This window comes from Entelurus aequoreus, linkage group LG03, assembly GCF_033978785.1.
Source record: "Entelurus aequoreus isolate RoL-2023_Sb linkage group LG03, RoL_Eaeq_v1.1, whole genome shotgun sequence".
Taxonomy (NCBI): domain Eukaryota; kingdom Metazoa; phylum Chordata; class Actinopteri; order Syngnathiformes; family Syngnathidae; genus Entelurus; species Entelurus aequoreus.
Window position 1 is genome coordinate 21,708,607 of NC_084733.1, and position 15,014 is coordinate 21,723,620.

The 15,014-nt window shown below is 40.6% G+C and overlaps 1 protein-coding gene across 2 annotated transcripts in view; it reads right to left on the reverse strand.

Moving 5' to 3' along the window:
- msrab (methionine sulfoxide reductase Ab) overlaps window positions 1-15,014 on the reverse strand; it is a 123,801-nt gene that overhangs the window by 27,472 nt on the left and 81,315 nt on the right. For both annotated transcript variants that reach the window (XM_062041461.1, XM_062041460.1), the window contains exon 6: window positions 12,961-13,067. In XM_062041461.1, coding sequence (XP_061897445.1) covers window positions 12,961-13,067 — 107 coding nt within the window. The remainder of the gene's footprint in view (window positions 1-12,960; window positions 13,068-15,014) is intronic.

Here is a 15,014-nt window from a genome sequence, read left to right on the forward strand (position 1 = left end):
AGCACTACAGCAAAGATGCAGTATGTTACAACAACCACAAACAAGGCAAATGTGTATTTAAGGTCATCATATGTTTGACTTGCATAATGAATGTTTTATTCAAACAGCATCTACAGTTGGACTGTTATTGCTAACGAGTTGTTTGTCCAAAAATCAAACATCCCTCCTCCAATAAATAGCTTTTCAAATGTGTGAGTTAAATTAAAAATAAATAAACAAATACATACATTTATCATACTTGATTAGAGCATTTTAGTTTGGTTCTTTATTTATGATCTATTAGCTGGTTTTAGGCTACACAGTTAAAGGCCTACTGAAATGAATTTTTTTTATTTAAACGGGGATAGCAGATCTATTCTATGTGTCATACTTGATCATTTCGCGATATTGCCGTATTTTTGCTGAAAGGATTTAGTATAAAACAACGACGATAAAGATCGCAACTTTTGGTATCTGATAAAAAAAAGGCTTGCCCCTACCGGAAGTAGCGTGACGTAGTCAATTGAACATATCCGCAAAGTTCTCTATTGTTTACAATGATGGCCGCCAGAAGTGAGAGAGATTCGGACCGAGAAAGCGACGATTTCCCCATTAATTTGAGCGAGGATGAAAGATTTGTGGATGAGGAAAATGCAAGTGAAGGACTAGTGGGGAGTGGAAGCGATTCAGATAGGGAAGATGCTGTGAGAGCCGGGGGTGACCTGATATTCAGCTGGGAATGACTACAACAGTAAATAAACACAAGACATATATACAGTATACTCTATTAGCCACAACACAACCAGGCTTATATTTAATATGCCACAAATTAATCCCGCATAACAAACACCTAGGTGTTTGTTATGCTAGCTCCTAGCTACTAGCTCGAGCTAGTTATAGCTCCAGCGGGTTATATAGACGGGATCCCGTCTATATAACCCGCCAATACAATTCAAACACCTGCACAACACACACACTCACTCAGCCCAAAGGACCGTTCACCTAACCCAAGGTTCATAAAGCTTATATATTTAACCACAGTTACGAAAGTGACACGCACGTACGGGCAAGCGATCAAATGTTTGGAAGCGCGCGGGTGGGACCTGATATTCAGCTGGGAATGACTACAACAGTAAATAAACACAAGACATATATATACTCTATTAGCCACAACACAACCAGGCTTATATTTAATATGCCACAAATTAATTAATAATACTAGCTCCTAGCTCCTAGCTACTAGCTCGAGCTAGTTATAGCAAGCGATCAAATGTTTGGAAGCGCAGCTATGTACTCACGGTATCGCGTCTGTGTATCCAAATCAAAGTCCTCCTGGTTAGAGTCTCTGTTGTCCGAGTTCTTCGATCTTGACTGCATCTTTCGGGAATGTAAACAATGAAACACCGGCTGTGTTGTGTTGCTGACTTCCCTCGCAAAATATCCCCTTCGCACCGACAACTTTCTTCTTTGCTTGCTCAGCTTCTTTCTCCATAATGCAATGAACAAATTGCAACAGATTCACCAACACAGATGTCCAGAATACTGTGGAATAATGAGATGAAAACAGAGCTATTTCGTATTGGCTTCAATGGGGAAGCCATACCTCTGTTAAACTGGCTACGTCACGCGCATACGTCATCATACCGAGACGTTTTCAAGCGGAAGTGTGGCGGGAAATTTAAAATTGCACTTTATAAGTTAACCCGGCCGTATTGACATGTGTTGCAATGTTAAGATTTCATCATTGATATATAAACTATCAGACTGCGTGGTCGGTAGTAGTGGGTTTCAGTAGGCCTTTAAGTAATATACAGTAATGCTCCTACGGTATCCATCCAGCTGTATAATCACTCGCCATACAGCAATAGATGATATCTGTCTATTACCTGACCGCTTCTATGTTAGCTACCTCTCTTTGTTTATAATGTATATTTTCTGCTGGATCTACTCTCTATTTTATGCTGACCTTTTGTTTTTTGCTGCAGCTGTTACATATACCATAATATTGTACATGGTCATTGGGATTTGTTATATATTGTATATGTTAGGCAAGGCAAGGCAACTTTATTTGTATAGCGCTTTTCATACACAAGGCAGACTCAAAGTGCTTCACAGACAACAAAGTGAAATGAAAGAAAATAAAAGCAAAATTAAAATGCAGACAATAAAAATAAAAACAGTGCAGACGTTAAAAGTTAAAAGATTAAAAGATTTAGCTGAAAGCTAAGGTGAACATAAAAGTCTTCAGTCTAGTTTTAAAAGTAGTGAGAGTTGGGGAGAGTCTGACATCTTCAGGAAGTTTATTCCAGGTATTTGTTGCATAGTGACTGAATGATGATCTCCCTTGATTTGAGTTTACTCTTGGAACCGCTAACAGATTGGTCTCAGAAGATCTTAGTGATCTAGAGGGCTTATATAGTGGGAGCATATCAGTGATATACTTGGGCCCTAGACCATGTAGTGATTTATATGTGAGCAGGAGGATTTTGAAATCAATTTTCTGATGTACAGGGAGCCAATGTAAGGATTTAAGAATTGGTGTAATGTGCTCACATTTTTTGGTCTTTGTTAGAACTCTAGCAGCAGCGTTCTGAACAAGCTGTAGCTGCCTGACAGTTTTTTTGGGAAGACCTGCAAGTAGACCATTACAATAGTCTAGCCTACTGTATATATTTGTTATATACAAATATAATATAATATCATAATATAATTGTGGAGGGGGCGTGGCCTGCGGGCCTACCGTGGAACAGGATGTGCAAGGACCGGCCTCGAAGACAGCAACAGGTGAGTAGATGCCCCAGGTGGGCCTTGTTATCTAGTCGCCTTTATTAGCAGCAGCCGGAATGAGACACGGCAGTTGGAGTTGGAGCGAGGGCGAGGGAAACTGTCACAATAATATATCAGTATATATTATATACTGTATACATAATATGTATATATTACATATATGTTATATTTTATATTGCTACTATGGTACACTTTTAGTCTACTTTATACCTGCATTACCCTTTTCATCCTTACCCTTTCCAGCCTTTGTAACTGAGCTACTGTGTGGAACGATTTCCCTTGTGGATCAATAAAGTTAGTCTAAGTCTAAGTCTTTACATATACAATACATATACATATACATACATAAGTCTATACATATACAATACATATACATAAGTCTATACATATACAATAAAGTTTGTCTAAGTCTAAGTACAAGTGCAATGTCAACATTATGTTCATTAAAGGCCTACTGAAACCCACTACTACCGACCACGCAGTCTGATAGTTTATATATCAATGAGGAAATCTTAACATTATAACACATGCCAATACGGCCGGGTTAACTTATAAAGTGACATTTTAAATTTGCCGCTAAACTTCCGGTTCGAAACGCCTCTGAGGATGACGTATGCGTGTGACGTAGCCCGGCGAACACGGGTATGCCTTCCACATTGAAGCCGATACGAAAAAGCTCTGTTTTCATTTCATAATTCCACAGTATTCTGGACATCTGTGTTCGTGAATCTGTTTCAATCATGTTCATTGCATTATGGAGAAGGAAGCCGAGCAAGCAAAGAAGAAAGTTGTCGGTGCGAAATGGACGTATTTTTCGAACGTAGTCAGCCACAACAGTACACAGCCGGCGCTTCTTTGTTTACATTCCCGAAAGATGCAGTCAAGATGGAAGAACTCGGATAACAGAGACTCTAACCAGGAGGACTTTTGATTTGGATACACAGACGCCTGTAGAGAACTGGGACAACACAGACTCTTACCAGGATTACTTTGATTTGGATGACAAAGACGCAGACGTGCTACTGTGAGTATGCAGCTTTGGCTTTTTTTTGCGTATGTACGTAACTTTTTTAAAATATATAAGCTTTATGAACCTTGGGTTAGGTGAACGGTCTTTTGGGCTGAGTGATTGTGTGTGTTGATCATGTGTTTGAATTGTATTGGCGTGTTCTATGGAGCTAGGAGCTAGCAGAGGAGCTAGGAGCTAGCATAACACGTACCGTACCGTACGTGCGCGTCACGTACGTAACTTTTTAAAAATATATAAGCTTTATGAACCTTGGGTTAGGTGAACGGTCTTTTGGGCTGAGTGATTGTGTGTGTTGATCAGGTGTTTGAATTGTATTGGCGTGTTCTATGGAGCTAGGAGCTAGCAGAGGAGCTAGGAGCTAGCATAACAAACACACAGGTGTTATTATGCAGGATTAATTTGTGGCATATTAAATATAAGCCTGGTTGTGTTGTGGCTAATAGAGTATATATATGTCTTGTGTTTATTTACTGTTGTAGTCATTCCCAGCTGAATATCAGGTACCGTGAGTATGCAGCCTTGGCTGCTAAACATTCGATAACTTGACCGTATGTGCGCGTCACGTACGTAACTTTTTAAAAATATATAAGCTTTATGAACCTTGGGTTAGGTAAACGGTCTTTTGGGCTGAGTGATTGTGTGTGTTGATCAGGTGTTTGAATTGTATTGGCGTGTTCTATGGAGCTAGGAGCTAGCAGAGGAGCTAGCATAACAAACACGCAGGTGTTTTTATGCAGGATTAATTTGTGGCATATTAAATATAAGCCTGGTTGTGTTGTGGCTAATAGAGTATATATATGTCTTGTGTTTATTTACTGTTGTAGTCATTCCCTGCTGAATATCAGGTCACCCCCGGCTCTCACAGCATCTTCCCTATCTGAATAGCTTCAACTCCCCACTAGTCCTTCACTTGCACTTTACTCATCCACAAATCTTTCATCCTCGCTCAAATTAATGGGGAAATTGTCGCTTTCTCGGTCCGAATCTCTCTCACTTCATGCGGCCATCATTGTAAACAATAGGGAACTTTGCGTATATGTTCAACTGACTACGTCACGCTACTTCCGGTAGGTGCAAGCCTTTTTTTTATCAGATACCAAAAGTTGCAATCTTTATCGTCGTTGTTCTATACTAAATCCTTTCAGCAAAAATATGGCAATATCGCGAAATGATCAAGTATGACACATAGAATAGATCTGCTATCCCCGTTTAAATAAAAAAAATTCATTTCAGTAGGCCTTTAATAAGAAATAAGAATAAAGGTCAATAGAAAACCCCTTGTTTATTTCAACTATGTTCCCTAAAATACGCATTGAGGATAGAACGTGTGATTTATCTGATTACTTAATTAATCGAACACATTTATCGACAGATTACTCGATTACCAAAATAATCGACAGCTGCAGCCGTAGTTTTAAGCAATTGTCGTTGTATTTTGTGGTCTATATATCTCATACGTCACACCATCACATCGCAATGCATCTAATCATATGATGGTGGGTTACTGTGTCCATCCATCCATTCATCCATTTTCTACCGCTTGTCCCTTACTGTGTTGCTGTGTTAAATCTATCCTGCTTCAGGTTCTGTGTATAAGGCATAGGTGAATGAATGCGAACATTTCAGTTACAGCTCTGATGCAACAATTCTGGCTTGACTTCCTTCGATGCAGACCATGACTTTGTCGCGTAGAAAATGCATGTGATTGTTTTTATAGTGTTTAGTTTGGCTTTTCACAGGTTTTTACAAGGTAATTCAATTCAAAGGTTGTCTCTCATTCTGTCTGTTTTAGTTAGATGCCAAAAGCAAACTGTCTATAAAAGTGTATGAAATGTGCTGTATGTGAGGATGGGTCACGGTTAGTTGCTTAGGTCGGGGGGGTCACCATCAGCTGATAGGCTGTCAGTCTTGTCTCTGATGACATTACCTTTCTCTATTTATTCTCCTACAATCCCTGGTGCCAGCTGCCACCCTTCTCTCACCTCCGACCCCAGTCCAAGGCCAAGGTTGGGAGGTTGTCGTCATAGAAACGATGCGTCCCCCACACGGCCCTGTGACTGTTGACCCCTAAAGTTAAGAAGGACGGTTGTAATTTGCTCCCCTCTGCTCCAGCACCTGATTGTGGCTGAATAGATTTCAGAGAGACAGCAGGATCATTGGGACGGGCTGATGGACAGACGGAGGGAGCCAACAATAGGAGGGAACGGCGTGTGCCACTAGAGCGTTTTAGCAATGAGCCCAAACGACCTCCGCACCCTCTTGTGCTCTTTCAGCACGAGGGCTGTGGAGAACGAGGACTAAGAGGATGTAGATGCGATCAACTAAACACAGGTGGCTTTGCTTAACTAAACAGCGTCCAACTCTGAGAGGTCACCACTCAAGAGACGGCCACTCGATTGTTATTCAAACAAAACTCCAGTCCGCGCTTTTGTTTACTGCCTCTAAACAGCTACAGAAGCACACTTGTATTTATTTTTCATTCAAATGGAGCAGAGACAACCTGAATACTAAAAAGTTTGCAAAGTGTGACTCAATTCTTGCAATTTATGCTTCAATTTTAGTGCCTTAATCCCTTACTTGAGTCCTTACATCAACACATTTCTTTGAAAATTGCACTGAAATGCCAACTGGTATGATGTTTTCCTGCTGCAAACTGATATATTTAGTCAGCTGGCCTAAAAGACACTGATCTTTATAAATGTCTAATATAAAAGGGCTTGAAAAATGATCTATTGCTTTCAATACCATCAATCATATCAATCAATCCAAGTTTATTTATATAGCCCTTAATCACAAGTGTCTCAAAGGGCTGCACAAGCAAAAGCAGATCCCACATCAGGGCAAGAAAAAACCCAACCCAATGGGATACAATGAGAAACCTTGGCGGGGACCGCAGATGTGGGGACCCCCCCTGGCGACCGGTGCAACGGATCGATATAGCTTTCACTGTTATGCTGATGACACCCAACTCTACATGCCCCTAAAGCTGACCAACACGCCAGATTGTAGTCACCTTGAGGCGTGTCTAAATGAAATAAAAAATGTTATGTTCAGCAACTTTTTGCAACTTAACGCTAAGAAAACGGAAATATTGATTTACAGTCTTGTTAGCACTTATTTAAAGATACTGTAGAATGATCGAGGGCGAGTTCTTGGTTTCTTATGTGGGTTTATTGTAGGCAGTTTCATTAACGTCCTCCCAGCGCGGTAACAACACGCAACAACCGCAGTCACGTTTTTTGTCTACCGTAAAGCAGTTCGTCTGCCGTAAACAGCAATGTTGTGACACTCTTAAACAGGGCAATACTGCCATCTACTGTACATGCATATGTGACAGATACCACCATAACATTTGACAACATAACAATTATACTAAAGAATCTCAATATTATCTTCAACCCAACTCTCTCATGAGTCACACATTGAGGTTATGTCTACACTAAGTCGGATACGTTCTTAAAATAATAATTATTTAGCCTAAGCCCCGTTTCAGCAACACTAAACCATTGTTTAAGGTTCCCCTCTTTAGATAATTTTTTACATGGGTCTTGAATCTCCGGCTCTTATCTTTGTATGGACTCATTGATCGTTTACAAACTGAGTTCGGAGAGGAAGCGAAGTCAGAAAGACTGCGCCCCCCACAGGAAGTGACGTCAGAAAGAACGCGCCACAGCCAGCTTCATAACAACCGGAGATAACCACTGGAAATATGGAGGCAAGTCATCCAGACATGCCCGTGTTTCTCATTCTTTCTACATGTACAGATGCTTGTGGAAATCACACATGAATACCTTAAGAGAAGAAAACGCGCGATTGCAGCTATTTCAGATACAACACATCTCAGACGGCAAGACAACTTTCGAATGTCCGGGTCAGCTGTGATTCTACTTACCGAAAAACGTCAATCCATTTGTCGAAGGAGAGACAACGAGAACGCGGGCTCCTGTGGATGTGATAAAAAAGGTAGCGTGTGCTTTGTATTACCTGGCCGACGAGTGAAGACTACAGAAAACATCGAATGCATTTGGACTGGCAAAGCAGACTGTATCAGTTATTGTCTGCCATGTATGTCGCGGACTCAACGTCTAGGTCCAGAGTATATACAGTCACCAAAAACGAATGGACAATGAAGGGGAAGGCAAAAGAGTGAGGAGTGTCCTGACCAGATATCTAGATCCATAGATTGATTGATGTAAAATGTTCTTATCACATTTGTTTACTTTCACATGTCCATTAAATATTTGATTAATTTATGATGGCTCAGGTGTGATTCACTACAATAGGGCCCCACAGCACACTGGATTCCAGTTAATTGACATACCACAACACTGGATATTGTTCAGATAAGTTACATTTAATTGAAGAACTTGCACACAAAGTAACACTGGAGGTGACTATGACGTGCGCATTTTCCGCGCATGCATACTAGCTCGCGTTGCGCCAGCGGACGGAGGGGGCGAGGGGGTCTTAAACGACTATTGTGTGTGTGTGGACAAGGATAAGGTTAGGTGGGATTTACCCTGGATAACCTTAGCTGGCTTAGTGTAGAAGGGGCCTAAGAGTGTTACTAAAACAGCATTCTTTTATCTCCATGATATTGCCAAAATTCATCCCATTTTGTCCACCACCGACGCTGAGATCATTATTCATGCGTTTGTTATGTCTCGTCTCGATTATCGTATTATCTTTGGGTCTCCCTATGTCTAGCATTAAAATAATACAAAATGGTACAAAATGCAGCTGCTAGACTTTTGACAAGAACAAGAAAGTTTGATCATATTACGCCTATACTGGCTCACCTGCACTGGCTTCCTGTGCACTTAAGATGCGACTTTAATGTTTTAGTACTTACGTATAAAATACTAAACAGTCCAGTGCCATCTTGTCTTGCTGATTGTATTTTACAATATGTCAGAAATCTGCGTTCTAAGCTTATTAGTGATTTCCAGAGCCCAAAAAAGTATCTGGGTTATTGAGAGTTTTCTAATACTCCGGAATGGGGTCCCCACATCTGCAGTCCCTTCCAAGGTTTCTCATTGTTCCCACTGGGTTGAGATTTTTCTTGCCCTGATGTGGGACCAGAGCCGAGGATGCTGTTGTGGTCTGTACAGCCCTTTGAGGCATTTGTGATTAAAGGCTATATAAATAAACTTTGATTGATGGATTGATTGAAATGTTTTGAGTCACAAACGAACGACTTCCAAATTGCATGGGGTAATACTCTGTCTGACCTTGTGTTGGATATTATTAAAAAATACTCAACATTTGAATAAAATAAAACAAAATGACTCAAGGCACTACAGCGCTGTATGACATTAGCTGCCCACTGCCATCTGAGGTCAAACACCTTTTAAATCAAGAGAGTTTGATGCCTGAATTTAACCAGTAGACCGTTGACAATACATACTGAAATTATCTTTTTAACTCAGCGGAATCGTCCATCTTGTGACTGATATAATTAGAAATCAATACGGCTCTTTTTTTGACCTACAACGATAATCTATGAATGCTTGAAGGAGATGATTGGTTGAAAATCAGGAACAGGCGAGCGCTGAAAAGGAACAAATTGGCCTCTGACCCTGGGTTACGGCGTCATCTGGGGTCACATTTTCAAAATCAATAATGTGACAAAGTGCAATGAAAGTTTGAAAGGGACTACTTGACAACCCATGTAAAATCCTCCTCCTTCAAAACCGCACTAAAAGAACACCTCCAGGAAGGTGATGATAACAACCAAGCCTAACACCCCCCCCCCCCCCCCCCCGCCACATCCCACACCCCGGATTGTAAATAATGTAAATAATTCAATGTGCATACTCTGATGATGATTATCTTGTGTGATGACTGTATTATGTTGATAGTATATATCTGTATCATGAATCAATTTAAGTGGACCCCGACTTAAACAAGTTGAAAAACTTATTCGGGTGTTACCATTTAGTGGTCAATTGTACGGAATATGTACTTCACTGTGCAATCTACTAATAAAAGTCTCAATCAATCAATCAAAAAAACGCTGGTCTGGAGCATGTATATGGCGTATCCATCAAGCATCAAGCTAGCGCATTTGAAAGAGTAGAGCCTTACTTTTGAGCGTTTTCTATCAGGCATGCTTGCTTTTCTGCATGGACAATTGCAACATTACGTTCCAGCAGTTTGCTACAAATACTGTACCTTTGCCAGCCAGGTGCTTAAAGGGGAACTGCACAATCATTATGAAAGACATGACGACGGATGGATTTTTTTTAATGCATTCCAAATATTGAACAAACGTAAAATAAAAATCTGCTTACAGCGCAGCCAATGGGAGGTCCTCTATTACGCCCATACAATTGGATAAATAACCATTTAAAAAGAGCCAACAATACTCCATTTACATTTCATGACTTGAATATTAACCAAGTATAAGTGATATTGTTATTAGAAGCGCTAACGCACAGAATTTATAGGGGCGCTGTGATCACCAATTTCCTCAAACATACAGTCATGTATAGATGTACATCATTCTGGAATGGGTTGCCATCTCACATTAATCTCTCACAAAGTAAATTGTCATTCAAGACAGCTTTGAAGATACACCTATTGCAGCTGCCCACATGACGTGAATTTTTAATACTGGTTTTAACTAGCTTTTTATCTTATGTTGTATTTTTCCATTGTATAATGTCTGGTAATGCATGTATTCTTTGTATTTTAATTTTGTATGCTCCTATATGGACCCCAGGAAGACTAGCAGTCGCCTTGGCGTCAGCTAATGGGGATCCATTCAATAAACAATAAACAATCACGACCGTGTGTGCTCTTGTATACATCTTCGAGTGGTCTGCTGTTTCTTCGCTTCCCTGCTCCCTGGAAGTTTATTCTAGATCATAAATCATGCCTCTCACCTGGAAAGTAGATGGCTGAGGATTAGAGATGTCCGATAAATGCTTTAAAATGTAATATCGGAAATTATCGGTATCGTTTTTTTATTATCGGTATCGTTTTTTTTGTTTTTGTTTTTTTTTGTTATTAATTACATCAACATAAAAAACACAAGATACACTTACAATTAGTGCACCAACCCAAAAAACCTCCCTCCCCCATTTACACTCATTCACACAAAAGGGTTGTTTCAATATATCAATACAGTCTGGAAGGGATACAGTCTGTAAGCACACATGATTGTGCATGCTGCTGGTCCACTAATAATACTAACCTTTAACAGTTAATTTTACTCATTTCATTAATTACTAGTTTCTATGTAACTGTTTTTATATTGTTTTACTTTCTTTTTTATTCAAGAAAATGTTTTTAATTTATTTATCTTATTTTATTTTATAAATTTTTTTAAAAAGGACATTATCTTCACCATACCTGGTTTTCCAAATTAGGCATAATAATGTGTTAATTCCACGACTGTATATATCAGTATCGGTTGATATCGGTATCGGTTGATATCAGTATTGGTAATTAAAGAGTTGGACAATATCGGAATATCGGATATCGGCAAAAAGCCATTATCGGACATCCCTACTGAGGATATAATCCGACAACCATTTAGGACCTTGAACTGGCGAGAACGACACGAAAGGACACTAAGTATGGTCCACATTTTCAAATAACAACTTTTTAGGTACTGCTAAAAGGTGATAAGCAAGGGCATTTTACTGAGTTTCCTTAATTGATGTATGGAGACTTGAAAATCAGCTATTAGATTACAATTTTTAGTTTCAATGCCCTGGGAAAATTCTCCCTTTGGATGTTCTGAACGTCTGTTTCCATGACACTATTTTTATCAAATTAATGTAGTTCAACTTCCCATAATGACTATCGTAGTGCTCTTCTTTAAACTACCAACTAGCTGAGACTTCAGTTTCAAAGTTGGCAGCATAATGGCGCCCTATAGTCACGTGAGGGGCTTTGGACCAATCATTTAGGAGATCATCCGTCCATACTTTCTCTAACTGGTCAAAAGCCCCTCCCGTGACTACAGGGCGCCATTTTGCTGCCAACCTTGAAACCTGGAGAGTGTGCCTGGGCAAGGATGGTTTCGCCCTATCCTAGTGAGGAAAACAACTGTTTTGATGTAAAGGAGCAATCCTACTGACCACGCCAACGACAGTCGTGGAAGTGTAATTTCCCCTCGTGAGCATTGAGGTCTTGTGTGGCAGAACGATCGCTGTGGAAAGACTACAACCAGTCCAAAATAGTCAGAATCCCCCAGATAGAAGTGTTAGTATAGACAGTGGTTTTCGTACACCCCACTCTTAGTTCAGTTCACAGTTTGCATCGGTTTTCATATATCAGGTACGGCCGAACATTGCGCTTAACAAACTAGTCCACCTAGCCGCGTAAAATTCCCTGGAATCGATTGCCCAAAGACTTCTACGCAATGGTGACTCAGGCTATGTCTACACTAAGCTGGATAACCCCGTTTCAGCCACACTAAACCAGCGTTTAAGGTTCCCCTCCTCTGACAAATTTTTACACGGGTAAGTGTGCCGTGTATTTCTTGAATCTCCGGCACTTAGCTTTCTATGGACTCATTGATCGTTTACAAACTGAGTTCGGAGAGGAAGTGACGTCAGAAAGAACGCGCCACAGCCAGCTTCATGATAAAGCGGTTTCGTAACCCGAAGCTAACCACTGGAAATATGAAGGCGAGTCATCCAGACATGCCGTGTTTTTCCTTCCGTCTGTACAGACGCTTGTGGAAATCACACATGAATACCTTAAGAGAAAGCGATTGCAGCTATTTCGGATACTACACATCTCAGACGGCAAGAGAACTTTCCAATGTCCAGGTCAGCGGTGATTCTACTTAAGGAAAAATTTCGTCCATCTGTCAAAGAAGAATCAACGATAATGTGGGGTCCTGTGCATGCGTATTAGGTCGCATTGCGCCGGCGGACGGAGGAGGGAGGGTGTCTTAAACAGTAACATTGTTGTGTGTGGACACGGATAAGGTTAGGTGGGTTTTACCCTGGATAACCTTATCAGGCTTAGTGTAAACGGGGCCTAAGACAAACCAAACACTCAAGTTGCGATCGATTGAACGCCCTGAGATGACCTGGATGAATGAGAACATTCATAGACATCTTCCAACCAAATAATACATTTCCGTTAATGCATCACTACCCCGAAGCTACCTATAAAGACACTATATTATGCATGTGTACCACCTTCTGGTAGGCCAATTTGCTCTTCAATGCCGGCTCCAGTTGATCCGCACTGCTTGCATAAATGACAGAACGGTACTGAGTCCCGATGTCGGCATGCTGCTTCATACCTGCGTACAAACAGACACACACAATAGCAGGCATGAGTGCTCACCATCACCACTGACACCACCAGTCTATTTGCATGTAAAAGGTTTTCACAATTATGTCATCATCTTGGATTCATGGAGCCAAATGTATTTAGGCTATCACTTTCAGGAGTGAACGGTTGTCTGCAGCGTTTGCTGGTCTATGGGCTCGTGTAGGTGGGTGCATTTTAATTTTCATTGTCATCTCAGCACTGTCAACATTTTCATCAGCTTTACATCAGTGTGTTTGGAGGACCACGGCAAAGTACGAGTGGATAAGGAGCTGCCACAACTAGTATGTGCTTCATAAGCGACGTTATTGAGCGGCTTTGGCATGCATGAAAGCTCCTCCTCGTTGGCTTTTTCTTCAGTCTTTATTCTGCTCTATATCATTCGTTTTTGCATCTGTCTAGCTCTACTCTCATCAATATTTTAAATGTTGCAATAGTTAGCTCATTATGGTAGATTACAACCATCATTACAACCTCCCCATTCATAGTGCAATTGTTGGTATAGAATAATTATAGGATCTTGATACATACAGTATTTACCCAGTATAATACTACCGGTATCACAATGTGTTGCCCCTTACCAATGGCAGCACAATACTTAGCCCACTATAAGGATGCCATACCAATACCTTGCCCACGTTGACAACAGTATAACCCAAAAAAGCCCATTGTAATATTCACAAAGTGATACTTGCTACTGTGATGTTTAGTCATAGACACACTGTTTCCGCATGCAAAATAATGCAATGCAAACTTTCACTGATCACACGTTACTAGAGAGAAGCTTCAAATATCCCACTCGGATATATTCTTGCATTGCATGTATTCATGCAACGTCTGTGCACCCCACACACATACTCATTTTAATCACTATATTTGACAGCCTCATTGTATCATTAGGCCTGGGACGATGTAAATTCCGGACTATAAGCCGCTACTTTTTTCCTACACTTTAAATCCTGCGGCTTATAGGACGGTGCGGCTAATTTGTTGATTTTTCGAAACTTACGGCCATAATAATACAGTTTAAAAAAAACAAGCAAATATACTGAAAAGTTGTTGTATTTTTTGTGCTATAGCGCCATGTTTTGGACGAATTTGCTCGCTGACATTCAGTCTTCTAGCCGTCCATAGCGTTCCTACTCATATGGATTCTTCATTCCTAACTCTAAGCAATGTTTGTAAGTTTTACAGTATAACTAAAACAGTTTATACTTACTACACTGCTCCCCTCACCTACCAAATATTCCAAATTATTCCCCTAAAATTTAGAGGGTGCGGCTAATGCATCTGTGCATTGTGTAGTCCGGAAAATACGGTAAATCAAATCGAAATCAATAAATCAGTGGCCTTGTGGTTAGAGTGTCCACCCTGAGATCGGTAGATCGTGAGTTCCAACCCCAGCCGAGTCATACCAAAAACTATAAAAATCGGACCCTGCTTGGCACTCAGCATCAAGGGTTGGAATTGGGGGTTAAATCACCAAAATGATTCCCGAGCGCAGACATCACTGCTGCTCACTGCTGCCCTCACCTCCCAGGGGGTGAACAAGGGGATGGGTCAAATGCAGAGGTTCATTTCACCACACCTAGTGTGTGCGTGTGACAATCATTGGAACTTTTAACTTTTTAACTTTAACTTTAAAATGAACTCGATAACATTGACCGCAACAATAAATTGCCACGTCCATGTGTTTTATTTGTTCCTCACTTCCAATCAGGGTGCAAGAGGGTTCAATCTGTGCTTTGCTCTCAGAGCTGAGTGCGTTAATTCAATAGTAGAATGAAATGAATGCAGTGAACATTCTCGTCACCATCCACAATCTTTGTCTCGCTAGCAGCAGACACACAGGATGCACGTCTAGAGCTCGCACGTTGCTGCTCACTAGTGAGATGCACTACAAAGTAACACAACTTAG